Source organism: Poecilia mexicana, unplaced genomic scaffold (assembly GCF_051168715.1).
Source record: "Poecilia mexicana isolate PSO_F unplaced genomic scaffold, ASM5116871v1 scaffold_5, whole genome shotgun sequence".
Lineage (NCBI taxonomy): Eukaryota > Metazoa > Chordata > Actinopteri > Cyprinodontiformes > Poeciliidae > Poecilia > Poecilia mexicana.
This window is the reverse complement of record NW_028263374.1, coordinates 12,579,278-12,607,194: the sequence shown is the minus strand read 5'-3', so window position 1 is coordinate 12,607,194 and position 27,917 is coordinate 12,579,278. Positions and strand designations below refer to the sequence as shown.

The window sequence follows — 27,917 nt, the reverse complement described above, 5'->3', positions numbered from 1 at the left end:
TCCAGGACGTGTTCAAACGTTGGTGGGACATGAATTAATGAAGGAATGAGTCCATGTAATACAAATGTCCTCCCAACCGTTGAAGTGTGAGTTCAGTTTATTTAGTGGCAGGAAACATCAGAGAGCGACCTTATCGATAATGAATGCTTCTGATTTATTAAATGGGTAAAAAAAAAAAAAACATGAAAAGAGAACAGTGTACATTACAGAAAAGGTCAGCTTTTGGTCACATCGAAAGTACTCCCAGTACTGCATCAGAGTTGATAATTATATAATATAGATTTGTTTCCTCTGTTGTGTCTGTTTTCAGCCACTTAGAAACTTCACTTGAAGGCCTTGTTTTGTACATTTGTAAGCTCTTAATATTTAAATTATACCTTTAATTTCTAGTTGTCACATCAGGAACAATATTAGTTGAAAATTTGATCCTCTAAAAAAAAAAAACACGTCAGCATTAGTGTTTATCTACATTCAGTCAAAAATCAAGTCATTTTAACCTACTTATGTAAAGTGATGGGAAAAAGTATTTACGTCTTTACAGATTTCTTCTGTTTTTGCTTTTTAGTCACACTTAAAATTTTCCTCAGACAAAGGCAAAGATAACATGAGTAAACTTCAAATTATTATTTCACTCCAGGGGAAAGAAAAGGTACCCAAACCGCACTCTTTGGGAAGCTGAGCTGAACTTCACCGGCCTCACTTCGCTGCAGAAGCTCGTGGAAAACGCAAATCAGTTCAAAATGGCCCGCCTGACAACAGGAAGTAGGTGAAAAGATTTCAAAAAGGAACGCATCACGAGCATCTATCAGTCTGTAAAGTGTCACGAAGCCTTGGGACTTCAGTGGACCACAGCGGGGAGCCATTATCTGGAAATGGAGAAAACAGGAAGGCGATGAATCGTCCCAGTAACCTACCAACGGTACGCCATCGAGGATTCATCCGGGAGCTAACAAAGAAATACATAAAAACTGACTCAAAGGAGGCTGGACAATGGACAAGGAGAAACTCACCGCTACCCCAAAACAACACAAATGATATTTGTCAAAAACATCCTAAACGTTCCCAAAGAATCTTGGGAAAACATTTGGCGGGACGGAGGTGGAACTGTCTGAAGGTCCAGTTACAGCTGGAGTGAAACTGTCAACATTTCAGAAAAAGAATATTAGACCTACAGACAAACGTGGTGGTGTGACGGTTTGGGCTGCTTTTCTGCTTCAGGATCTGGATAATTTGCTGTAGTTGATGGAAAAACGAAGGTTTCTGTCTACCATAAAAGAAGAACGTTGGGCCATCAGTCTTTCACTTTAAGTTAAAAACATTTTGGTCATGCAGCCGAACAACAATCCCCAGCACACTAGCAACTTCTCCTCTGAATGACTCAAAATTTTCCTTTTGGAGTGCCCTAGTCAAAGTCTGGACCTAAATCCAAATAATTTGCTTGGAAAACCTCCAGTGTGGCTGAACTAAAAATGATTCTGCCACACAAGAGAGGGCAAACTTTCTCCACAACGATGTGGAAAAACTCACATCCAGTTAGTCTGAAAAGGAAATTAGTTTGATGATGTGAAGCGTTTAAGTGTGACAAAAAAAAGAAAATAACAGAACAAATCTATAAGAGGATGGAAACCTTTTCACAGCACTGCGCATGTATCTTAATACTCACTTGAACAATGAGCTACTGCGGTATGTACAGTGTTTCACATCAGACACACCAGTAACAGACAAAACATAAAAAATTTGAGTTAAGCAGGAAACTAAAACTGAACTAAAACTCTGTACAGTTAATCTCTGAACAGCAATGAGTAACCCTTTATGTTTTATACACAGAAACAACTGTACAAATCATACAGTAATAAACTGGAAATTAAACACTTTTAAATTCGTAGTATTTTATCAACACATTTCTATACAGCTGTTTTATTCCCCTTTATCCAGCCACTAACATATTTCACATCAACTTACACGTAACATAATTTATGCACTTAATGACAAGCTCCGATGAATCTAAAACTCACATTCACTGTCAAAATTAATAATAGCCATAATCTTTTATGCTACGAGCTCGATACATCCCACTCTTTAGATTAGTAAACTTATTGCAGTTCTTTTACTTCTGGGCTTCAGCTGCTCAGAGAAGCTGTTTGAGGCCTGCAGGCGGGTTTCCATTCATAGCCGAGTGGAGAACAAAGTCGAGTACTGACTGCGTGGTCAGGATGCGACTCTGGTAAACAGGTCGGTACATTCTACTTACATCTGAATGCACAGACATGTGGCCAAAAACAGAAAGAAAGAGAACAAAATAAATCAGTCCAGCACAGTGTGTTCTCCAGTTTTCATCCCTGAAACACACACACACACGCACACACACGCACGCACACCTCCGAGCGTCTCACCTGACTCCAGGTGAGACGGGATCTGTCAGCATGTCCGTGCGGATGGACAGGACTCGCTATGACGGCAAAGCGGCAACACATTCACACACTCACTTTGAAACGCGCTGTAGTTACGACACGGCTCTTCTGGACGTGCTGTAGCCCAGGTTGCCGCCGCCGCCGCTCTTCTGCGTGATTCTGATCGTCGTGGCAACCGTCAGGCTCGGCGTCATGGCGGCGGGGAAGCTGGACGTCACGGCCGACGCAAAGCCGACCGTGGCGCCGAGGGCGGGGGCCGGCTCGCTGGGGCAGCCGTGCTGCAGCAGGACGTCGATGCACTCCTGGCCGCCGGCACCCTGAGCCAGAGCCAGCGCCGTCTGACCCTGAGCGTCCCGATGCCGCACGTCGCAGCCGTACTGCAGGGCGCAAACGGAGACAGTAGGTTAAAGTGGGACGGCTTACGTCTGACCAACACGACCTTACGGAAATACTGGCATCTCTGAAATCTCTGATTCTACGCGACAGATCAACACAAAGTAATTGCAAAGTAAAGGGAAAATGTATTGTCAAAAATATTTACATGTGAAAGTCGGATGCTGTGCGCATCTGTGTTTACACCCTTTATTCTTACAACTTTAAATAAAACTCTATAAAAGCAATTTTTTCTCTTTGCTTTGCTATGGAGTGCTTTTCTGTAGCGGGGATGGAGAATCTGTGCAGAGTTGATGGGAAGATGAATGGAGGAAAACAGCCAGATATACTTTAAGAAAACCTCTCAGAAGCTGCAACAAACTTCAGGCTGGAGGGATTTGGCTTCCAGCAGAACAAGGACCCCAAAATTCACAGAGAAAGCTAAAATTAAAAGTTTTAATTCAAATATTTATGTGAGCAGTCTAGTTAAAGATGAGCTATTATGCTTCGTTGAACAGGTTTGGATATATGGGCTCTGCAAAAGATGGTCATTATAGTTTTTGCACAAAATCATTCTTAGATAATGAGATTTTGCCTATTTTGAGCTCCTCTCCGAACGAACTGTTTTAGGGCTTTTTGTCACTTTAAATCCAAATAAGCTGCAGCTGGCCACGCCCCCAACTCAATATTTTCCTGAAAATGTCTGCAAACAGACGCACAATTATACAGCCGTACGTCTTTGAAAAGAATAAGTAGAGCTTCCTGCACAACCAACAAGAATGCAGCAAGTAATTTCTCTGCTTGGGTTACTAGGTAACATCACAGAGTCCGTCGATTGTGACTTAACAATCGGGAGGTTTTTGAAATGACTCATTCTCCAGACACCAAAAAACAATAACTTATTACAAGGAAATGGCCGGGCGTTTTTTTCAAACACTTGGATTGTTTTTAGAAGCAGTCATGATCCAAGTGGAAGCATAAAAAATGTGCAAAATGCGACTTTTGCAGAATAGGTCCCCTTTAAATTTGAGGCCTATAGCCAACTGAGAATCTGTTACAAGATTTTATAAAAGAATGGGCATGAATTTCAGGCTCGAGATGTGCAAATCAGGTAGAGATACACCCTAAAAAAAAAACTTTCAGGCTTAACTAAAGCTAAAAGGTATTGAATGCTTTCTGATCTTTATCTGTATAAACATAAAAAGAAACATATCAGTTTACTTTCACTTCACAAATATGTGTTAGTTCATCATAAAAGAGAAATAAATAGCCTTCACGTTTATGTTTTTAATGCGGTCCATAGGCGTATGAATACTTATTGCTGGTATTTTAAGTCAGACTTGTCAAAATAACAGCAGGACGACTAGAGGGGAAAGTGTAACACACCCAGACCAGAAGCTGCGTCATCACCACATCAGCCTGCTGACAAGCAGCATGCAGGGCAGAGCCAGGCAGGCGGAGCGCGAGCAGCGACCTGGAGGGGAGCGACAGGAAGGGCGGGGCGTTGATGTCCTCCTTAGTGCAGTGGGCCAAGAGAAGCAGCAGCTTGGGCAGATTGCGCTCCATCACTGCCAACAGAAGGCGGCCCGACATGCTGATGTCTGGGCCCTCGCTGGGTGTGGGAGGAGGCAACGGCGCCACAAACAGTTTCTGCTCATACTTGGCTCGGATCCACGACTCCCGCTCTTCTCTGAGAAGAAGAAAAACAGGAGAAAGAGGTTAGTTGGTAGAAATATTTTGCAAATATTCAAGCAGTCGCTGATCTACCGTGTAGCGTCGGGCGCCGGCTTCCGGTGCCCTATCGTGCGCGCCTCCCAGATGCTGTTGACCATGTGGTTGCCGATGGCGCTGAGGACCAGGGTGAGCTCTCTGGGCAGGTCGTCGAGGGCCAGCGAGCGGACCCGGGACAAGTGGGTCCCCAAGTTCCTGTGGATCCCAGAGCACTCGATGCAAATGAGAGCGCCCAGGTTCAGGCTGGCCCACGTCGGATCTTCAGCAGGGACGAGACACAAACAGCGAGTCAAACACCAGCTGAAGTAAAGATTTGAAGCGCTAGTATTTGAGTGACGCATGAATATTTCATGAGTAAATTATAAAGACGGAGAGAAACCGGAGAAGTTTTGCTTACATTTTCTTTTCTTTTGCATCCTTCTGCATAAATTAGATTTTAATCAGTTCAGCGCATCTTTCATAACAAACACAACCGATTTGGCTAATAATCAGAAATAATGTGTTTTTTTTCTTCTCTTTTGTTAAATTGGGTCATTTTAATGAACTGAATAAGAACTGAAGTCAGATCACGTCAGCAGGATTCATTTGCTGGCCTTGAAACAAGAGGAACAGAGCAAAAAAGTGGGGGAAAAAAAAGTCATTTTAAAGCATGAAAAAGGATTTTAGAAAATAAAAAGAACCGTGTTGAATACTTGTGATGCGTTCACTTGCTCGGTTGTTTTCTGGCTTCGAATGTTAACCTCATAGTTACAGATTATAGTTACATTATAAAGCACATGATATCTTATTGCTACATCTAGGGAACCCATATGGGGGTTTAGTCAGGGTGGATTAACGTTGTCACAATGGGACCCATCTGGGTTGAACCTGGAGGTTCTGTAAGTCTCAACTGAGTCTCATTTGGATCATAATTTCAAACTTTGTGTCACAAAGTTTTCAAAATATATCCTTCATCACATCTATACAGGAAATTCACACAGGGCCGAGATGTGACCCAAAGGCGTTCCCATCTGTTCACAGTCGTGACGTCCATTTCCAACCCACGCTTGAATGTTGGCACCACTGAAGTAAAAGAATATAAGCATTTGGAGCTTTCTGTTAACTTTTGGTATCTAGAAATAAATCGTTTACAAATGATTTATTCGTCCCCAAAAAATAAATAAGAGGTTCATGATCATCTGTACAGTAGAACAGCACTGTGTCTCTAAGGGGAAAAGCAGAAAAGGAGCGATTATTACTAACTCGGAGCGTCACAGTCGACACAGAAGTTGTTCCCTTTTGCGTTGCGGATGGCCTGCAGTGCCACGGCTTCACTTTGGCTGTTCTTGCGATCCTGCAGGAAACAAAGAGCAAACGGTGAGGAGAAAGTAACAATCAGCACGCCTCTTTGGTTTGAGATTGTTCCTAGTTTTAATGGCCTTACATGTTCTCAGTCTGAAATATTGGTTTGATAAGCTTCCTTCAGGTCATCATGATTTGCTGTTATTTACCTTCCAAGCTTTTTGTTCTGTTACTTTGAGATCCTCATTAATTTTACTATAACTCCTTATCTTTCTATTTATCTTTTGTCCTGTGGCATATCACATCTCAGTATTCTTCATTACAGAAAGCTGTGGTTAAGGGAGTGTTTCCTTGGTTTCCAGAGCCATTTATACGTGTGTGAGTGTATGTGGATTGCTTTAATGTGTGTGGGTGTTCAGGAGGTGGAGGGAGACTCTTTGGTTTCTGCTGTAAACTGACAGATTCTTCTAGAAATAAAAAGTACGAAATAGATAAAGATCGACTGATTTCATATGTTCTTTAGAGATGCTTTCCTATCATGTCAAACTACCTAAACACACACTCAGTCCTCTACCACGCATGTATTCTGCCATAGTTTTCCCTACATGTCAAATAAAGGTTTCATCAGCCCTCTGTGTGGTGATATTCATGTCATATATGAGCTGCTTGCCTTGTTCTTGCTGCTCTCACACAGCTGCAGGCTGGCCAGGATCTGGCTCTCGATGGCTTGGACCCAGGAGTCCCTCTCCTCCACACTCTGGGCCTCAAAGTGCCACGTCTGACCAGTGCTCGACACAACCAGGAAGTCAAAGTTGTCCTCCTCTGAGTCAGACACAGGCAACCTTTGAGTTCATATAATGGAGTTTATCCGAAATGATACTTTTTGGCTACGTGCAAAACATTATGTGTGGAGGATAAAAGAATAACAGCTAACACTTTATTTGAAGGGGTGTGCATAATAAGACTGACATGACACTGTCATGAACATAAAGAAGTCTTTATGAATGTTTATGACAGTTGTCATGAAGTGTCATTCAGTAAATAATGACAATTTAATGTAAAGTTGCTCTAAAAGTTGCATTGAAAGTCCATTAAAAATGTCAACTTTGCATTAAATTATCATTATTTACAAAATCATGCAAAGTTGGCACTTTTAATGGACGTTTAATGCAACTTTTAGAGCAACTTTGCATTAAAAGTGTCATTATTTACCGAATGACACTTTATGACAACTGTCATAAACATACATAAAGACTCGTTTATGTTCCTAACGGGTGTTACGTCATGTTTATGACGGTGTCATGTCAGTCTTATGCACACCCCTTCAAATAAAGTGTTAAATAACCTTAACCGTAACATATTATCCCCAAAGTGAAACACGGTGGTGCTGATTGTGGTTTTTTTTCAGCGAGGAAGACGTTTGGAGTTGACGAGAAGATAGACTGAGCTAAATAAAAGTCAACTAGGGAAGAAAATCTGAGATATTTTTACCCTGAAGCTGTTATAGCAGATGAAAAAATGAGAGCCAGCTGATGTTCGTAGGGCACCAACACTAACACTGTTCAGTATTTATAATGTTCCAAAGTTAGGAATAAACAAGTCACTTTTATCCAGAACATTAGACCATTTAGTTAAATATTCATACTCAAACATTCACATGAGGAGAAGCAACTAAACACTGGTGAGTAATTTAGTCACTCGTTAACAGAATTCAGATAAATTAAATATTTTTAGAAACATGTTGCTGGCTAGTCGATCATTACCTGTCTTGCTTACGTTTCTTGAGCTCCCAAAGCTTTTCAGCTTCCACATTTTCCGTTTAGCTGCAGAAAGCAAACAACAAAGTGAAAGCCAAAAATTCTTAGAATTTAAAATGCGTATTTAATTACATGTCCTGACAAAACAGCGAGAGTAAAGAGACGTTAGAGTGTGAATAATGCTCGCAAAAACGTCGTTCGACGCTTTCTTGTACCGTCGGCTTGTCCCGCGGCTGCGTCTCCTTTCTGATTCATGCTCTTCTTTCTGCGGTGCTTCTTCCTGTCGGTCAGCGGGGAGGCCGAGCCGACGTCTTTGGTGGAGGAGGAGCTGGAGACTCCCTCGACTGCAGAGTCTGGCCACAAGAGAGCAGAAACGGGACGTCAGGGCACCGCTTTAAGACAAAATGTCCTGCAAAAAAAAAACGGTCTTCTGGTGAGCTCACCAACGCCGTGGGCGTGATTGGACAGCGTGGACGGGCAGCGCTGGACGCCGATGTTGCTCCTCAGGAACAGAGCGCCTCCCAGTCCTTCCACCTCCTCCACTTGCATGAGGCCACTCGTATTTACTACACAATTAACAAATTACACTACATATAAATACGATACGCCTTTGTAATATAAATATGCTCGTACTAAACCGTGTGGGGTTTTAATGCTTTCTCTGTCAGTTTGTTATTGTCAAAAAGGGAAATTCAGCAGCATTTATTACCCTGTTATTTTCTATGCAATTTAACTACATACAGCAACAAGGGTTCCTGCAAAGCAGCATGCTTTTTCTATCAGAAATGATGGCAGGGTGACGATTTGAGCTCGCTTTGAGTTCATAGAGCGAAACATCAAAACATCAGGCTGACAGCAGAAGCTGCTTTGAAGAAACTGGGTCAAGCGCCGAGACAATAACCTTAAGTAACGCAGCAACTCTGCAACGCAGAGTCTTAAATCAAGCAGTTTAAAAGGTATGCATGCATGCATGCTGGATTATTCTGGCTGCATGATTCTGTCTGAATGCCTTTTCTCAGAAATGGAGGAGCTCGTTTGGAGAGGATGTTCGCTTTGCACGAACTCTGCTTCTGAGCGTACCGCATAAATTTTCAATAGGGTTGAGGTTGGGATCGTTCTAGAAGTTTGATGCCGACCCACTTTATTCATGCCGACTACAGTTTTGATATGTGTTGGGGATAATTGTTCTTTAGTGGCACAAAACTCTGTCAAAGATTCAACCAGCTGGTTGATTTTTGATGAAGTGGAGTTTTGCACTGTATTTATCTGTATTTAGTATTTCATATTTAATGTTGTCCTATATCTTTGTTTCGGTATTGTTTTTACTGTTTTATGATTTTAACAGCTTTGCTAACGTTTGTTGTTTACTGTAAACATGTAAAATGTTGCCTCACCGCTAGGATGTTATTGTAAATGAGAATTTGTTCTTAATAACTCGCCTGGTTAAGCAATAAAACTTAAAGACACACAGAGGGAGTGTTTTTGCTACTTTTTACTGCAGATGTTGACTCTAAGCAGTTCAAAGATGTTGCTTTAACATCAAAAATTGAATTTGCATGAATAAAAGCAGAAAACAAGTCGTCTTCTTGTTTTTCCATGGATGTTACTAGAAATAATGTGCTGCTGGATTGCAGCTGTGTAACCTCAAATGTCTTTACCTTCAGCATGTGTGTGTGTGTGTGTGTGTGTGCGCGCGTGCGTGTGTGTGTGTGTGTGCGTGCGTGCGTGCGTGCGTGCGTGTGTGTGTCAACGCCTGCATATTAGGGCTGCAGCTAACGATTATTTGAGTAATCAATTATTCTATAGATCATTCTGAAAATAAATTGATTGATCTGACAAAAGAAAATAGTTTTTCATTTAACCACTTAAGTCTTTTTTTTTTACACAATATTATAAATACATTAAAGGATCCAAATAAGAAAATAATTAAGTCACATAAAAATGTTATTGTCTGCTATGCAATCTTAGCATTCCTTTAGTGGACGCTTGATCGTTTGTAGCAGCTAAAAAATGCTGTCTACTAATGTGTTTATTAATTTGTTAATTAGTAGTTGGAAACAAAAGGTGCTTTTTTTTTTTCTTTTGTACATAAATTGAACCAGGCGAAGCTAAAAATGTCACTCAAGGATTTCTGAGTCGAACATGTTTACAGACAAATTAGACTTTTTATTTTAAAAGCAAAATGTGTTTTTTTTGTAAAGCTTTGACTTGATTCCTGCTCTGACTGTGTTGCTCTTTCAGCAAATGGCCACTTTTAGAGTCTGATCACTCCAGGTAGCGTTTAATTGACTGCTAAATGAGTTGATGACTTCTTACTTCTACGACTGATTAATCACGATTAGCTTGATTAATCGTTTCAATCCTGCTGCAAGACGCTTGTTTTCATGCAGTTAGAAAGTAAGACACAGTGCGTGCACTTCCTACGTTCCTTCTGCAGGTAGGCGAAGCGGGTCTTTACCCTCAGGTCCCAGCACATCCTTAACCCGCCCGTTGAGCCCAGCAGGGGGTCCACAGGCAGCCACAGCACGGGGGGGGCGCTTCCCCGGCACCTTGACGGTCACCCGAAGCAGGTCCATCTCTTTCCCCGGAGCGTTCAGCATGTACTCCTGCCAAAGCAAACACCAGACTCTCGGTCTCTCCGACACCAGAGAAGCGACTCGCAGGGCCGCGCTAGAACACGCGCACTCACGTTGACGCTGGAGTGGTAGGAGAGGATGCCGTCGTTGGACAGAGTGACATATTTCTTCTTCCACTCTTTGTTGAGCGAGCTCCCGCTGCGCTTCAGCAAGATGCCCTGGTGGCGATAAAACAGAAGAAGACTGAAGGAGGGGAATGCATCCCTACTGTCTGCTGCGCTTGCTTCACACGTTTTGGTGCCACGAAGACTCGCTGGGCGCCAGCAACACCCACCGTCCATTCCTCACGCCGGCATGGGAGATTGCGGGGCGTGTCGTGACTCAACATGATGAAATCGGCTTTCACAACGATCTGAGGCGACCGCTGGTGCCTTGTCCTCAGCCGAGGGTCATCAGATACATCTTATCTGCTCCTGTGTCACACAAAACCCGTGTCCTACCTGTTTGATGGGGATGAATCGCCCGCTGCCAAAGTCGCCCTTAAAGTCTGCGCTCCGTCTGTTTGAGTCGCTGCCTCTCCGTCCCTGCGCGCGGGGAAGGAGGGAAAGGCTGCATCAGTGGCAGGAAAGGAGTCATTAGTCGAGACTATTATTCAATAAATGAGTGAAATACGTCTGCTGGAAAGCTTCTGACGGCCGGAGAGGCTGGCACTGAACCGAGGCAGCAGCAAATCTTCTGTGCTTTTGATTTGTTTCTACAGCTGCAGTTCTGATCAGCCGTTTACACGCCATATTAATATTGTCTCTTAAAGATTTTTAGGTTGTTCTTTGTCAGCATGGACTTATGGCGCAAGCTGGAGCTGTAACTGCGGTTCAAGATGAGATTCAGTGAGCCACTTTGAGCTTATTGCAGATACACAGGGTCATATTTATGAGCTCAGATTTACACTTGGACCATAAAAGCTGCGTACAGTCAAGGAAAAACATTTACATACTGAAAACTTCTGAAATATTATAGACATCTAAAAGAAATCTTAATGACAGAAATTTAAGTAACAAGACTAAATAACAGTGTTGTGGTACTCGAGATCGGTCTTGGTCTCGAGTCCGGTCTTAAGACCGTTTTCTGATGGTCTCGGTCTCGTCTCGGACTCGACCGCATTTGGTCTCGGTCTTGTCTCGGTCTCAGGCGCTGAGGACTCGGCATTTTATTTCAAGACCAGTCGAGACCGCAACTGTGAAAATATCACTAAACGTGCAGCATACTGTCCAGTTCATATGTTAACATCTTTGTTTTCAGTGGATGCAAAACGCACCAATTAAAATCCAAGCAACTACCTGTTTCTGTTACTCCTCCCTCCTGCTCCCCTCCCCACCTTTCACTCGCGCGCGCGGCGTTACTCCCTCGTCCCTCCTCCCCTCCCCACCTTTCACTCGCACGCGGCGCTCCAGGACATGCGCAGTGGTTTTCTCTCAGCGGCAGAAAATGTTTGTCTAATCGTCAGTAATATAATAGCGCTGCATAAATAGTAAGAAATCCGATGGCCAGAGCTAACTCAGCAGCGCTTCGCTTTCAGAGACGATGGGGACAACGTCTAACTATTTTCGTCACTTAGAAAAGTAGCTCAAAGAAGGTAAGCTCCGTTAACGTGATGTTAGCAAAGCTAGCTGCAGAGACACATAAGCATTGTAATGAAAAAAAGTCACTCACTGTCTGAGTTATTGTGCGGAGATGTTGACTGTCTTGTCGCATATATGGGACAACGCTACGTCCAAAAGTCTGCAATATATTGATGTGACATTCAGAAACAGTCGATTCTTCTCCACGGCTCTTTATTTATTAGATAGGACTGGAGTGTCACTGAGAGCCGTTGTTCTATCAGATTACCATACGCTGTCAGAATAGCATACGTGCAGTGAGTACCATGCCTGCGCATGCGCATTAAGAAGTCCGATCGTCAGAGGAGTTGTCAGTTCACCATATGCAGCAAGTTATGACGAAAATAAGTCATTAAATTGTTTTCAATGATAACTATACAGATATACATGTGTTGTCATGGTTGCAAAGTGTATTTAAAGCAGGTCTGGCTGCAGCTGGAGTCAGCTACAACACACGCCCGTGTAAAACTCACTTAACCGCTAAGTCAGGATGCCATACAACTGTTAATAACAGATCTACGTCATGATTCTATGTTCCTAGCATACATGCAGTGAGTACCATGCCAACACATGCGCCTTAAGAAGTCCGACCGTCAGTGGAGTTGTCAGTTCAGCATACGCAACAAGTTATGACAAAAATAAGTCATTAAATTGTTTATAATATGACATAATATGATAACTAGATAGATATACATGCGTTGTCATGGTTTCAAAGTGTATTTAAAGCAGGTCTGGCTGCAGTTGGATGCCATACAACTGTTAATAACTGTTAATAATGATCTACGTCATGATTCTATGTTGCTGATTAAATAAAATCATATGGTAATGACAGCGTATGCATGTCTGAGCTAAGCATACCACTATCTGACAACGTATGCTGATCTGACAGAACACCGTGAGTTTGTGCTAAGTGTATGACGATCTGACCTGACAGAACACCCGTTCTTTGTTCTTGTAATGCTCTGTGTACACTGCATCATTATTTAATTATGTACGTTGATATTTAAATTAACAAATAACTAAAACACAAGAAAGAAAGGGCATGCACTCTTTGATTGTTTTTGTTCAAAGTGGCAACTGTAATGTCTGCCATGGTGTCAGACTACCTGGCTTCATGTACTGGGATAGAGAGTGAAAACAGTCACGATGAGCGCCTTCTGTTTGGTTACTTCTTGCTTGTTGCTCCTTGGTCAGTGTTGGTAGTTGAGCGTTATTTACCGTCAGGGCATTGCCTCAATTGCTATGTTTAATGGTGCAGACAGTGGTGGTTTCTTACATGAGCAATATGGGCAAATGCCCAGGGCGTTATGTTTTTAGGGATGGCACGAGACCATCACACATTTTAGCACAGAAATGGAATATTTAATATTGGTAAAATGTATTAAGTATTTAATATCTAGGTGTTTTTTATGGGAATATGGATCTTTCAGATTATTTTGAGAAGCAATTTCGATCATATTTTACATTTTATTGTATCATGTAGCGCGGGCCGCTGGTCTTGGTCTTGACTCGGTCTCGACTTTCATCGGTCTTGGTCTTGACTTGGTCTCTGACCCTAAAAGTCTTGGTCTTGTCTCGGTCTCGATACACTCTGGTCTTGGTCTTGTCTTGGTCTCGGGTTAGGTGGTCTTGAACACAACACTGCTAAATAATAAAAGCAGAGTAAACAAAGGTTTATAGCTTTATGGGAAAAAAATAACTAAACCAACAAGTAAATGACACCCACTTGAGCTAAATCTCACCCTGATGTTTCACATCAGTTACACATGAAGGGAAGATCATTAGTGAAAAACAAAATGCTGCAACTTGAGCCTGATTGTAAGAGAGTCATCAATCTGCACATTATGTTTCTGAGAGCGAGATCATAAATGGAAACCAATACTTCTGTGATGCTGCTCTTTGGACAGATAGGCTGAAGTACAGAAGAGAAAACATTCTTGGTGAAAAATAAATACAGCATCTCAAGAAAAGAACTGAATACCAACTGTGAAGCACGGCGGTGGAAGTGTCATAACTTGGGAATGCTTTGCTGCAACACCGCACTGCGAGTCAGAGAGTATTTCTTAAGGGAAAATATGAATCCATCTGCTAAAAAAAAAATTAAACTGATGCATAATTGCACATTGCAACCTGATAACAACCCAAAACACAAAATCCACCAAAAACTGGCTTCAAATTGGAAAATGGAAAGTCCTGGGCCAAGTCAAAGGACAGGAAGTGACCTCACTGTGTGACTTGAGACTGACTGAACGTTCAAGAAACCCATCACAGATTTCACAGACATTTCTGAAGAGTCTCGTTCCAGTTAATTCAGCCAAATGGGGTGAGACTTTATCGGTCTGGTTTGATATTCTGATTGTCAGTGAAACAGAATATTGGACTTTCATTTAGCTGTAAGTCATAATCATCCAAATTTACAGTAATTTAACTGTAAAAAAATGAATAAGGGTGTAACAAATCTAGATAATAGCGTTTCAACACCAACAGATGAAACAAATCAACTTTGCAGAGCTATTCTGATTTATGTTGGGGGAAAAAAGAACAAAAACAAAAACCCACGCTTTCGCAACACTCACCACAAATCTGGGTGTGCGCTTGCGGACGCTGCGGACCGACCCGGGCACGCCGCCGTCGCCTTTCTCCCCCCTCAGCGTTCTGGCGATCTCTTTATGGCTGATCACAGGAGTGGAGGGAAGCGACGAGGAGTAGTCGCTGCTCTGGCCGCCGTTGCTGGCCTACGGAGAGGAGAGAGTCGGAGCAGAGCGGAGGAGTTCAATCCGGCTGCTCTTTCAATATCTGAGAAATCCTCACCGAGAGCACAACGTGCAGGAGGCTACATGTGGTTTTACCTGTCCTGGAAAGACACCAGACACCGGAGTGGAGCCTCCAGAGTGACTGGGAGAGTTGGGAAGAGATTTACAGGAAGCCAGTAAAGCGGCTTGCTTCTTGGCTGCCATGATCTTCTGAGCAGCTGTCGAATGAAAAAAGAAAAAAAAAAAGCTTAAATCTAACTCTAAAAACAGAAAAAAAACATAATCCAGGTTTACACACCATCGTTGAAGACTCTGTTCACGTTGAGGCCGTAAGTCGCGCAGGTTTCATAGTAGGTGCAGCGCCGCACGTCTGAACACAGTTGTCTTGCCTTGGCGTCATCAATCACCCTGGGGTTCGTGCTGCTGATCTTATCTGGAAAAGGCGCACAGCGAGCATTGACTCATTTATATATATATATATATATATATATATATATATATATATATATATATATATATATATATATTTTATGTAATTACAGCACGTCAGATGTTCATATAAACAAAAGTTTGGAATGAAAAAGAGTAGCAGGAAGAAAAATAATCGTACAGAGTCCATCCTTTCTCTCAAAAGTCAATTCGCTGTACCATCAGTAACTATGCATCAATCAACCTTACAGACGGATAGAACATTTATTGTCCTGTGAAGGGGAATTTCAGATGTAGCAGCAGCAGAAAATATTTCTTTATTTTCTTAAAAGTAAAGGTTTGTCTACTCTCTTTGGTTTCTATAGACAGATTTTTCCACAAAGACAAATACAACATTCAGTTTGTTTAGTTCTGACTTTGTTTTTTGTTTTTTAAGTCTCAGATCCTCTCAAATTATAAACGCTATCTCTTTTAACAAATCTTTTTTTTTGTTTTTTTTGTTTGTATGCCTCTTGAACAGACAGAACAGCAGAGCCTCACCTTGAGTACCGACGACTACAAAAGGTACTTCAGTGACGGGCCGATGCAGAGAAAGCTGGTGGTAGAATTTGTAAACTTCCTGAAAGCTGGCCTCGTTTTCCAAGCTGAAGACCAAAATGACGGCGTCCACCCAGCTCGCAAACTAAGAGATGAGGAGGAAGACAAGCAGAAATCACTGTACTGGAACATGTTTGCGTTGTTGCAGCAGGTTGTGTCAGTCTGCAGCATACCTGAGGCCCAGGAGGCTCAGTCTCCTCTCTGATTATCAGCAGGTGACTCTGTCCGTCCACCAGGACGTCCTTAATGAACTGCCGCCCTGGGCAGCAGCACAGACTTTATTCATTACCTCTTATCATCATCCTTTTCCACTGGATATAGTAGTAAAGTTAGCTTTACAAAAGTATTAATACTGTATGTGTTTTTTTCATATTATAACCGTGAAGTTCAATGTATTTTGATGGGACTTAATCTTTTATAGTTGTGACAGGGGAAGGAGAAATGACACAAGGTTTGTAAAGTTTGTTATGAATCTGAGGCAATTTGTTGCATTTATTTGTTTCAAACTAACAAGGCCTGATAGCAAGTGCAAGTTGCCGTGTATAATTTTAACTCCATCTAATAATCTCTGCATCACTTTACGTTGCTATATTGCATAAAGTCCAACTAAAACACACTGAAGCATCAGCGTTCGAGGAAAACCAACCCTCTGCGTTCTCCTCCGGCTGGTAACTTCCTGTCAGGTGTCTGTGGACGAGGGCGGACTTCCCGCTGCACAGACCCCCCAACACACCCTGCAGCACGCACACAGACACGCGCACACACACACACACACACGCGCACACAGACGAACATCAATCCAGCATCGAGTCCGACAGAGAGGTTCCCAAAAGCCACACGGCGGCCTGAAGCTTACCAGATGGAGCTCTTGAACAGCTTGACTCATGGTCCATTCTTGGCTGCTGGTGCAAACGACTGAGGACAGAGATTGACGGCAATAAAACAGAGGAAAACGCAGAGTTATCATGTGCAAATGAAACACAGCACTGCCAATTAAATATGTTACTCGATATGTAACATATTTACTTCTGCAGAACGCGAGCTGAAGAACTGACAGTGTCAGACGACAAAGTGCTGAATTTGTTCAGAGGTCAAAGTTCAGTTTGGTGCCGCTAACTGCTCCCACAGTTCTAGTTAATATTTACAACGACCAGCAGAGTGAAACATTAGTAATGTGAAGCAGCTGTACTAAATGTTTAGATCAGGGGTGTCAAGCTCGCTGTCGTTTGGACCAAATCCAGATCATAAATGCTCTTAATGTGTTGATGAAACCTGTTAAACATACTAATAAACTCTTAAAATTAGATAATATTGAACATCTTTTCAGCCCCTGCAGAATTTTTTGATTTTTTTGCAATAAAAATCAAAGTGCTTGTGGTACTAATTCAGAAATATTTGCAATATTTGTGTTTGTGACGGTAAATGCGACTTTTTGCTACTCGCTGTATTGATCATGGGCTATAATCTGACAGCAATTAAGACTGAGGCAGCTGTTTAGTACAAGTAAAGTTTTTGACAAGTTTTGAGAAAAATCTGCAATAAACTGTACCAGCGAAAAAAAAGTGCGTGGATTTGTTGATTTTGCATGAATTTCCACAATAATTCGCAAGAAACTGCAGGGACTGATTGATACAACTTGGTAGCAAACAGATAAAAACTGCATTGATTTGACTGATATCATGATATTTAAGCACACTTAGTGTTTAGTCTAGAATCTAGAGGGACACATAATAAGCTACGGCGGGCCGGATTTGGCCCACGGGCCTCGAGTTCGACACATGTAGTTTAGATAGTTATTTTAGATTTATTTACAGAAAAATAAAAGATTTAAGTTTAAACTTATGGGACAGAACGGACAATCACACAAGGAACTCCGACTTTCTTGTGTTTCTCTTGCAGGATTCAGTATTTATTTGCTACACAGGAAACAGGCGAAAAGAGGAGACACGGAGGAAAACGTAAGGAATCGAACCCCCAGACGGCTCAGCTGAGGATTAATAGCCTCCATCTGAAGGCGCTGCCTCCACCTCCATGCCATGTCTCGCCTCGGGGGAAAACCAGACGTCAAGAGTACAAAGAGAATGCCTGATCAAAACCTTGGAGTGAAAACACGAAATCCTACTGTTAAACTCCGGACGTACGCTCTTGATTAAATACAGATTCATTCCTGCAGAGCTCCACTGTTCTTCACTCCACGCTCACGGCTGGATGTGTTTGTCTTCTGGCCTTAAATGTGTGGAGGACCTCAATTAATTACCACCATAATGACCTCTCTGGCGTCTGAAATGCGCTTGATGTAGTCAGATTACCTTTGATCCACAGAGTCAAATTAGTGTGGCGATCTTGTCAGATTGAATCAGTTTCATCTCGCGGTTCCTGATTTATGGCGATTTTAAGAGCAGGATTTCGCGGTTGTGTTTCAGACGGACACATTTCAAACAAAAGGCATTTAGGAAACATGCAGTTATGAAAATGAAACTAGTTGAAGTTGTGTAAAAGCAAGGAGTGAAATGTAAAATTTTTGCTCCTAAAGTAAATGAAAAAAATAATAATAATAATAATAATAATTTAGTTATAACAAACCTGCCAAACAAAAAGGCGACAGGAGTTGGTTGAGTTTAATTCAGAGGAAGCATCTACTGCAAGCGGCAGAAAAAATGGCAGGAATGTTTTGTAAACTGATCCCAGAGTTTGTGGATAACTCCTGCCAATCCTCCTGACCGCCGGTCCGCTGTCGGCAGCACGAAGGGTTAGAGAGGTCAAATCTCACCAGCAGGATTCAGAGAGACTGAAGCGCCTTTATTTCTGATCCAGCCGTAAAGTCAGACAGGTTCAAGTCTCTGTCAGGCAGAGAGCATTCAGGATATCTGCTCGTCTTCACTGGGTTTTACTTCTTAGTGCAGACATAATGGAAAATTATACAGTCTGCGGCGTTTCGCTTGACGTTCTGCTATAAACAGAATAAAAACTGATTTCTGGAAAAATAAAAAGAACACAAAACATTACAGAGCTGCTTGTTCAGCAAACACACTTTGATAATCTCTAATTAAAGCCTAGCATCTTTTGTTTACTACACTGTGTGCTACATCAGTAGCTCGCATTATGCTGTTTGTGAATTTGTAGATTTATTCTCTGAAAGAAAACCCTACATTATACAGGATACGAAGATTTACTCCAACAGTGCCGTTTCGTTTACGGAGAAGCTGCGGCTCTGCTTTTGGATCAAATGTCTTGTTGAGTTTGGAAACACCACTGGAGGGATTTGACTTTTTCTGTGCAACTTTATTGAGAGGAGGCAGAAATGTGCCTCAACGGGAACGAGGCCATTTCATCTGCCAGCTCTTCAGAGCCTTCACATGAAAAACCTCCTCATAACCCACACTTAACACGGGACGTCAACGGCTCATAGTAAATGATTCCTGTGTTTGGTTGGAACCGCATAAGATGAGAAAACTATGTGGAAACATTCTAGTGCTTTGTTGCTTTTTTTTTATTGTTATTTAATCAAAAATATTAGACAGTTTGATAGTTGAATTGAACTGGTTCGGGATGAGCTTTGTGTCATCCGAATCAACAAGTGTGATATTATTGGCGTCTACTTTACTGCTTATGTGCGATGATGATAACTTCCCTGTTTTGTTGTGCATCCAGCTTAGGGAAGCTGCTGCTGTGTCAAACTACAACTATCCATTAAACTCACTTGTCTTCAGAGGTCAAAGAGCAGGAGGTGAGGGACACCCTGGACAGGTTTACTGTCTAATGCATCAAGGAGAATCCTATTACTGGGTTTTAATAGTGATCTGAGAAAAGTAGTGAGTTGGGGATTTATCATAGCGCATTTTCTGTTTACTGCGACCCTTTTATTAAAATTAAATATTAGATCAGAGGCCATTCTCCTCCCAAAACTCTTTCGGTGGTGAAGGAAAGCTCTTCTGTAATGGCTGGTGCACACAACTGACTGGCTGGTATCAAAAAGGGGGGGATCAATACTTGAAACAGTAAAATTTCTTAGGTTTGGATCTCACCCAGACATTGATTAAACTCTCCCTTCCTTAGTTACTTTTATAGCTGCTTGTTGCTACATCAATTCACTTGTTTAACTTTTCTCTCCTGCAAACTTCAAATCTGTTCAGATCCATTTAACTTTTCCAAGATCTCCTAAAACTGATGCTAATCTTGTGATTTTGTGTTCTGGTACAGATTTTATGGTTTCCTTAAGAAAATGTTTTTCAATGTTTCTAATTCTGTCTTTATGCAATTGATTACCTGCGTTGTATTTCTGTGGTGTAAGAAGATATATCTGTGTATCTGATAGCGTAGCACACACAGCTGGATCTGATGGCCCACAGCAGCAGAAGAGCGCGACACGTCGCCATTTCTCCCAGCGAAGAGGAAGAAACTGAAGCTACAATTCATACAAGTTCACCAAAATACATGGGAAAAACATTCATGTGCTTCTGATGGTTTAACGGGGTGAACAATATTTCCTCGACACACTGCGGAGACCCTATTATCACCTGACCACCTAATAAACACCACAGTATTACTGCCTCTGCATTCCTGCTGACCATGTCCGTCCCTTAGCAGCATTATGAGTCATGTTGCAAAGCTCAGATCATCACAAACCTGTCCTTGAATATGACAGCGAGTTCATCGTCCTCCAGATCTCAATCCAACAGAGAACCTTTGGACTGGTGGTGCAATACAAACAAGATTTACAGTATGGTCCCTCTTGAAAATGAGATCTAGATCTCAGTGGGGTTTTACCTGGTTAAATAGAGGACATTTAAAAAATAAATAAAATAATTGTAATTAGTTTTTCCGCCACACATGATCGATTGGCAGCGCTAAGATCCTCCCCCGTCTTTTGATTGGTTGTTTCTGACCGGGAGAGATACATTTATGGCAATAGTAGCTCAGGAAAGAGGTGGAGGAGCTTTTTTTTTTTTTTTACAGATTATACTGCATATTTTTACATGTTTTATAAAACTTATAAAAAAAAAAACCCACACTTTTAATAAAAGTTACAAACTGCAGCTTCAATACTTTTGCAAAGGAATCGTATATCAGGTTTCTGCTTCACGCTCCATAATGTGTTAGGAATATCTGAAGTGTTTTAAACCGAGCTCGGGGAAAGGACGCCTTGGTGAGCGACTGAAATCCTCAGACGGAGTCATAATGAACATTGTCTACCTGCAGATGAGAGGCTGCAGCTCTGAAAAACAAACATATCCTGCACTACATTGAGAAACTGCTTCCAGATGTGCACTCTTGCAGACTCTGTACCAGCAGAGCCAATGACACAGATACAGCATGCGTAGTCACACTGAGAAAACTGTCGGGTCACAATGTTCTGGGCGGAGTGGCGGCGTCAGCCCGGCTCCGCGGGGAGCCAGAGTCTAACTTTAACCAACCCCCCCCCCCCCTCCCATCGCCCTCACGCTCTCTCTCCATCTTTGGGCGATCCCCACGCCCAGATCGCCCCCGTCGAGAGCGTCACGGCTCAGACCGAGCAGCATCTCTCGTTGCTTGCTGTTGCCATGGTAACTCCGTTTTCCAGAAGCCTCCAGTCTGGGTATCCATACAATGAGCGGTCTCTCATGGAGACAGCGATTTGAGTGAGAGGCACTCAGACCCGATGTCCACCTGTGCGCGCGCGACGATTCGGCGCGTTTCTTTCCCCAATATTTTCTGGGAACAAATTAGGTTGTCGGCGTTTCCCTGTCGTCTGAGAGAAACGTTGGGTGTTTATTCTGTGGAGCCAGGCTCGTCGTGACCGTGCTGCTGACAACCGCTTCACTTACATTTAAACACAACATGCCTCTGACAAATGAATAGGCTCCATTTGAAGGCTGATTAACCCCACGCACAGAGCAGGAAGTGGCAGGTTCCCACTCCCTTCGCCCTGCCATGAACACTGCTCTGTGTATCCCCAACCTTAATTATTCATGTCCCACTTACCCCCGACAAATTATATCCAGAGCTCACTCAAATCCCGTACTCTTTTGTCTCAGGCCATTTCGGTGTAACAGTGGAAAATTAAGATGTTGTTGTGACGAATGCATTTTAGGTCCGAACCAGTCGCATCGTTTCGTCTGCTTTATTAAAAAGCCGTGAATTCATCATGAACCGTGTCTGTTTGAGGAATAATTGTGTAATTCGGCAGAATGGGGCAAAAATAGTGAAAGTACTCGTACCTAAATGAAAGGAGATGAAGTTGATATAATTAGGTTTTCTTTGTAAAACACATTTAGACTGTGACTGAATTACTTTATTATCAACTTCTACTGATGTCTCAGAAATTTTCCAGACGTCTGTCACGCTGTTTATTGTCTCGGTGTATCTTAGAAAATGCTGATTGTGGTAACAAAGATGAGGAAGTAAAGCAGATCCAGTTCTGTTATGTATATCAGGAGTTTGCGACCTCTGGCTCCACTGAGGCTCAAACAAATCCAGACGATAAATGTTTTAAATGTAAACGGTGGTTTAAGCATTTCTTATGTAGAACTTTATGTAATATCTGCATAGAATATAACAACAGAAGGACATCAATGGTACAAAGTTAATTATTTTTTTCCTTTAAATATTGTGATTTATATTTATTAATTTTCCATATTTGTGAAAAAGGCTCACTTGGTTGATCTCTGCTGAACTCGACAAATTAGTTTTTTTTTTCTATTGTAAAAGTTAGATGATTTGTTTTGTTCTCAAATTTGAAAAATAAAATTAATTAATTTTAGTTTAAGTTCCTTAGCTTTTGAAATAAAAAAAATGAAAATCTATCTTTGTTGTAGCTCCAAACAAATTTTATTTTGTAGTAGCTGGAACAAAAGTGGATGAAAAAGGCAGCTGGCCCCTGCTGCATATGAAACTGTGAACTGTTGATGTGAAGTAAATTTACTTTCTGAGAGAGGGAGTATATTATCAAAGATTTTTCTTTCTTACAGCCATTTTCATTCAAAACTTCAGTTCCTATTAATATGTGACTTATTTTTTTGTAAAACATATAAATAAAACATGCAGTCTGTGACTGCGTCAGGAAAGAATAAATTACTTTTTCCTGCGATGTTGTGCTTTTGTTCTTTCCCCATAATTGCCCAACCAACTTGGGCTTAAAGTTTGATGTTTTAAACACAATCACTAACAAGTTCCCCAAAAACTGACAGATTAATTAAAAGGCATTTTATCTGCTGTTACAGTGGCTTCAAGCATCTGTCATGCCGAGGTGAGTTAATCTTCATCAGCACAGACAAAGTATCTCCATAGTAAAGCAATACATTAACAAATGCTGTCAGTTTATTGCTATATCATGAGTGAAACATTTGTTGATTCCTTAGATGTGGCACACACACGTACTGTTTATATGAGATGTTTCATTATTTAGTTAAAGCCGTGCATCTTCAAAAACCATACAAATGTGAGACAGAGCCAAAATAATCTAAAGGCTATATTCACTTTGTTTCTTTTGATAGGCTACAGAAATGTCTAATATAATAATCATGAAGAGAAAAGCACATCAATATACTGTATTATAACAGCTGGAAAGTGAGGATATTTTTACTCTTACACAACATTTTTATGATGTAACAAGCTAGTTTAGAAATAAATGAATGAATAAGACTGAATCCATTGTGACATGTTGGAAAGATATTTGAATGTTAGAAGAAAGAAGAAGGAAATATGTGTTAAAAAAACCCATAAATCTCAAACCGATACGGATCTCTCAGTTCTTAGTGGAGCAACACTGAATTGTTTCAGCGTTCGATATCAGCACAGCTTTGTTTCATCACATCTGATTTCGGATCTGATTGCATTTCCAGTGAAATTACTACAAAGACGGAGAGGAAACGTAGAAACGTTTGAGGGAAACGAAGGCAGTTTATGCTGTACGTCCGTGTTACTGTTCTTTCACATTTCCACATGTAAAGCTTTCAGTTACAGCATATTTGTCATATGATATATATTTGTCCAAACATAAAGCATGAGCTAATATGAGAATACTGACATAACCTTAAAAATACTTATTTTCCATGGCATTTACACAAACATAAACGAAAGAAAACTGATCAAACTGCATTAATCTGAAATAGATTCCACACAAAAACAGGTTTTTTAGGATTATAATAATGTTAAAACAATTAATTATTGCTATTTTGATTTTAATAAACAAACCTCTGCAAAAATAAAGTGGTAAGTTTCTACCTGCCTGTGTTTATGGAGTAACACTGATTAATCAGTGACAGCTAGCTCACCAGTAGTGCACAGCAACAGGTGGGGGAGGGACAATGCATTGCTGCTCTGGGCTGCATAAAGCTGGAGAAAACAAAAGTCACTCATTTTCTTTCTCTGGTGTATCTAAGATGATTTTAAAAGCCTTTTCTGAAACCGTAACTTTAAAACGTGGGTATGCCTCGATAGGAGTCACCAACTCATGCCTAGTTAACCTATTATTCTTTTAAAAACACCCATAGTTGGCGCTTCTTAACGCTAAATTCGCATACTCTTTAAAAGTGAGTATCTAAACAAACAGAAATAATTTTGACCATTGTTGGTTTCCACCTTAAGGCAAGAAGGGGATTCAGAAATACTCTTTTCCTGCAGATGATGATGTTTTCAGCTCTGCAGAGTGTGCTGGTAATGATCCAGTCATGCAGGCAGCTTGCCTTACCTTCCTCCTCACTCGAACCCCTCTCCACAGCCGGATAGAGAGGAGGTGTGGTGTTGGCGCCCGGTGAGCCCGTTGTACTTTTGGTGAAAATCCCACTGATGAACTTGAGCATCTTGCGATCGCGAGGCGGGGGAGCCCGCTGGATTGTTGTTCCTCCTTGGCTCTCCTTCGCCTTCCTCGGGTCTTCACAGTAAGAGTGCAGGTCAACATTGTCAAGGGTACAACTTGTTCCTTTCCTTGGAGGCCTGCAAACGTCGGGGGCGGGGGGCGCGGGTAAAGACACGGAAACCGCCTTGTACCTCTCCCCCTGAGGGCTCTCCCGGGCCATCACGCCCGAAAAGCCTCCGCTGATGGGGGCGCCGGGCCGGATGAGCGTGCCTCTGCCGTCGCTGTCCGCCCAGGACGCCCTGTAAGGCCCCAGAGTCGTAGCTGCCACTAAGGGGGACTGGTCCGTGATGCGGTTGTCCCTTCGATCCAGAGTTTTACCCGGGTGATACAGGCTTGTGTTGGTCTCTCTGAGCTCCCTGGAGTAAGAGGAGTTCCCTCCTGCATGCGAACGCATCACAACCGGAGGAGGCTGGCTGATCTGCGACGGGACAGTGAACGGGAGGCTGCAGCGCGAGCGGCTGTTCAAGTCTGCTCCGTTTTCGCCCTTCAGGAACATTATGGGAGGCTCCCGGTAGAGCTCTGTCTTGGGGCGTAAGGCATCTGAGCGAGGTCCCTCCCTGCGCACACTTCCCTCGGACATTGTCCCTCCGTACACTTTGACCATTTGCCTTACAGGTGGTTGTGCAAAAGACGCATCTTTGCTCTTGCCAACTGGTACAACGTCTTTCTGGGGCGCGTGCATCTCCCTCCTCTCGGCCTTCTCCCGGCTTTCATTCTTTCCGTGCACCTGTTCCACTTCCTCCTCCACCTGTGTCTTTTCTTTTTGCTCCACTTCCACATACAAAGATCCTTCTTTCTCAGGGACATCTCTCACAGCCTGCTTCTCATCCTCCTCTGCCTCCACCTCTACCTCCTCCTCCTCCTTCTTCCTCTTCCTAGGGCTCCCTTCCCCCTCTGGAAGGCCCTCCGTCTGGCTCCCTGCAGCATCCTCTGGCACGGCCTCAACCTTCACCAGAGTGAGGGAGATGAGGTAGGTGGTGCGTTTCTGCGTGCTGCCGGCTTGGCTCATTGAGACGGCAGACCTGAGCACGGTGGCACCTGCTCTCTGACCTCACAGCATCTGCACACCTCAGTCATGGCAGGACTGAGGCAGAGGAAACACAAGAGGCGTGAGAGATCACACTGATACTGGGTGAACTTGACAGGAACGCTACTCTCGTTTTGAAATCTGATTGAGAGGGTTGTGTATGAGTTGAATTGCTAATCTTTCTAAATATATTCAAGGTGCTGACCCAGTGCTTAAACAAGTCTACACTGTTTCCTTAAATGCCTTCATTAATCCTCTTCAGTACACACTGTTACTATGCTGCCTGTCACTGATTCATTCATAATCCTTCCTCTATAGATCTAAATTTTCTATTAAAAAATAAAAATAGTCCCTCAAAAGAAAAAAAAATAGCCTGAAAACATGCAATACCTTTAGCTGGTTAAATATATTGAATTATTTTAGGTGAAATAGAGCCATTTCAGTACAGAATGTCTTGAATTTTCCTCTCATCATACCTTCATTTTCTCTTCCAGAAGATCCATTCACATCTCCATGAAGCTTTGATCTTATGAAGAATTCATCCAGCCATCAGATTACCGTTCATATCAAATGGCATATTAAAGAAGGCTGATAAAAATAGCTCCAGTAGATGAGCCTGAGATAAAAAAAAAAAAAAACTGGTGAAAAAAGAGCAGGAAAAAAAAAGAAAAAGGCGAAATGGTTCACTTGTCACGAAGCGTCTGGCAACAGGAGCCTCCGTTCGACAATGTCATCCATAAAATTATAAGCCCGACGTAAGGGTCACTGAGAGATGCTTGCAAACATCTGTTGTAATGTCTGCAGGAGAAGAAAAAGGGAGATTAAGTAGGCTGATTCGGGGAGCCCGAGCGGGGCTCTCTTTTTTCGCCTGTATCCCTCCTCTGGAGAGCGGCTCCTCTTGGTCACTGCATCCTCTCCTCTGAGAGCCTCGTCCAATTAGCAAGTCAATAAAATGTGTCTGTGAGGCAGAGGAAGCCCACTAGCTCACCAAAAGCCGGCCCCTCCTCCTTTTTTTTTTTTTCGTTTTCCCTCCTCCCTCCTCTTTTTTCTTGCTGCCACTGAGCCTTGCAGCTCTCCGCCACCTCGTCGTTATCCTGCTGCACAACCAGGATGCAGCGCCGGCAATCAGGCTGGAAGTGAAGGGGGGCTCGCTGTGAGGCGGCAGCAGCGATGGTGGTCCTTGCCCACGTTCATCTGATTTTATCCCGCACCGTTACAACAAACGAGCCAGGAGGGAGAGAGAGAGAGAGAGAGAGAGAAAAAGAACCGCCTCAGCTCTACTCCTGCCAGCGCATCTGCTGTCTCTAGCTCTGTCTCGCCGCTCTCTCTGTGAGCGAAGCTCCTGCTCTCTCCACTCTGAAAGACAAAGTCATTTTCCTCTGAATAATGAGGCATGTTTTACAAACTCAAGGAGGGACGATGACAGCAGTAATAAAAGTTTGTGACATGTATGAGAAAAGGAACATGTCTGAGATAAGGGAGAAAAGATGTGCTTCAAGAACATGAATCAGACTGAATTCATTTATGATGCACATGAATCAATTACACAGATGTGAGATAATATTTTCATGGGATGAGTATTTATTCACATCCCTTGAGTTTTCTTTGAATTTTGTCATGATCAATACACAAAGTGTTATGTAATTAACTGGAATTTGACGTTTCAAACACAAACTAGTGAACGATTGTCAATGAGTGATTTGTAAACACCCTCCACCCCCTTTTAGTCTGACTCACCAAAATGAAATCCTGCAACGACTGGCGTCAAATCTCCCCTATTGAACAAATGCATTTCATTTGTACAGCTGTTCTGTGAAGGTCTGTGAAGTTTGTTAGAGAATAATAAACAGCGTCATGAAGACCAGAGGAAACACAGCAGGCAGGTTAGGTAGAAGGTTGTTGAGTCGCTTAAAGCAGAGATGAGTTATAAAACTATATCCAAAGCCTTACATCTCGCACTGAGCTATTTTCACTGCTTTATCTGTAAACATAAAAATCTGGCACAGCTGTAAACCTATAAAAACACGATTATCCACCTAAACTGGCAGGCCTGGCAGAAAAAAGTATTGTTCAGAGAGGCAGCCAAGAAATGTACTGCTCAGGTGAGAATCTGTTGACAGGACAAATATTAGTCATACACTTTAAAGATCTGGCTTTTATGAAAGTTTGGCAGAAGAAAAAGCCATTGTTGAAAGAAAACCATTTGAAATTCTGCTTCTACTTGCCCTGAGCTGAAGCAGCTGCAGAGATGTGGTGGAAGTGACTGGACAGATGAAAATGAATGGCTTGGTCTACAAGCAAGAGGGTGTGAGAGAAAACTAAAACTGCATGTCACCCTAAATATAACTAAACATTGAAAACAATGTGGCTTTTTGGTTCTACTTCAAAATTATGCCATTGTCTGTGACTGTGATTAGGCAAAATCTAGCAAAGTTTAAAGTTGAGAGGTGGGAGGTATTATGCAAAATCAACTTTTATGAACAAAAAAG

The 27,917-nt window shown here is 42.3% G+C and overlaps 1 protein-coding gene across 1 annotated transcript; it reads right to left on the bottom strand.

The window, feature by feature from the left end:
- Positions 1-79: 79 nt before the first annotated feature.
- On the bottom strand, positions 80-26,774 carry LOC106923267 (arf-GAP with GTPase, ANK repeat and PH domain-containing protein 1-like). The gene is made up of 19 exons (XM_088005534.1): positions 24,234-26,774; positions 16,422-16,480; positions 16,212-16,299; positions 15,739-15,824; positions 15,509-15,650; positions 14,838-14,972; positions 14,636-14,757; positions 14,363-14,521; positions 10,629-10,712; positions 10,242-10,346; positions 10,011-10,158; positions 7,996-8,118; positions 7,768-7,905; positions 7,559-7,618; positions 6,466-6,617; positions 5,757-5,847; positions 4,551-4,773; positions 4,170-4,473; positions 80-2,788 (listed from the first exon to the last, which is right to left on the bottom strand). Exons 1-19 carry the CDS (start codon positions 25,408-25,410, stop codon positions 2,504-2,506), a joined length of 3,681 nt encoding a protein of 1,226 aa, XP_087861660.1. The 5' UTR covers positions 25,411-26,774; the 3' UTR covers positions 80-2,503.
- Positions 26,775-27,917: the final 1,143 nt, after the last annotated feature.

Coding starts and splice junctions, on each gene's coding strand:
- LOC106923267 (XM_088005534.1), bottom strand. CDS start 25,410: ATGAGCCAAGCCGGCAGCACGCAGAAACGCACCACCTACCTCATCTCC. Junction 14,973..15,508: donor TGTAGTCGTCGGTACTCAAG/GTGAGGCTCTGC, acceptor CGCCTTTTCCAG/ATAAGATCAGCAGCACGAAC. Junction 10,159..10,241: donor CCTACCACTCCAGCGTCAAC/GTGAGTGCGCGT, acceptor TTGCTTTGGCAG/GAGTACATGCTGAACGCTCC.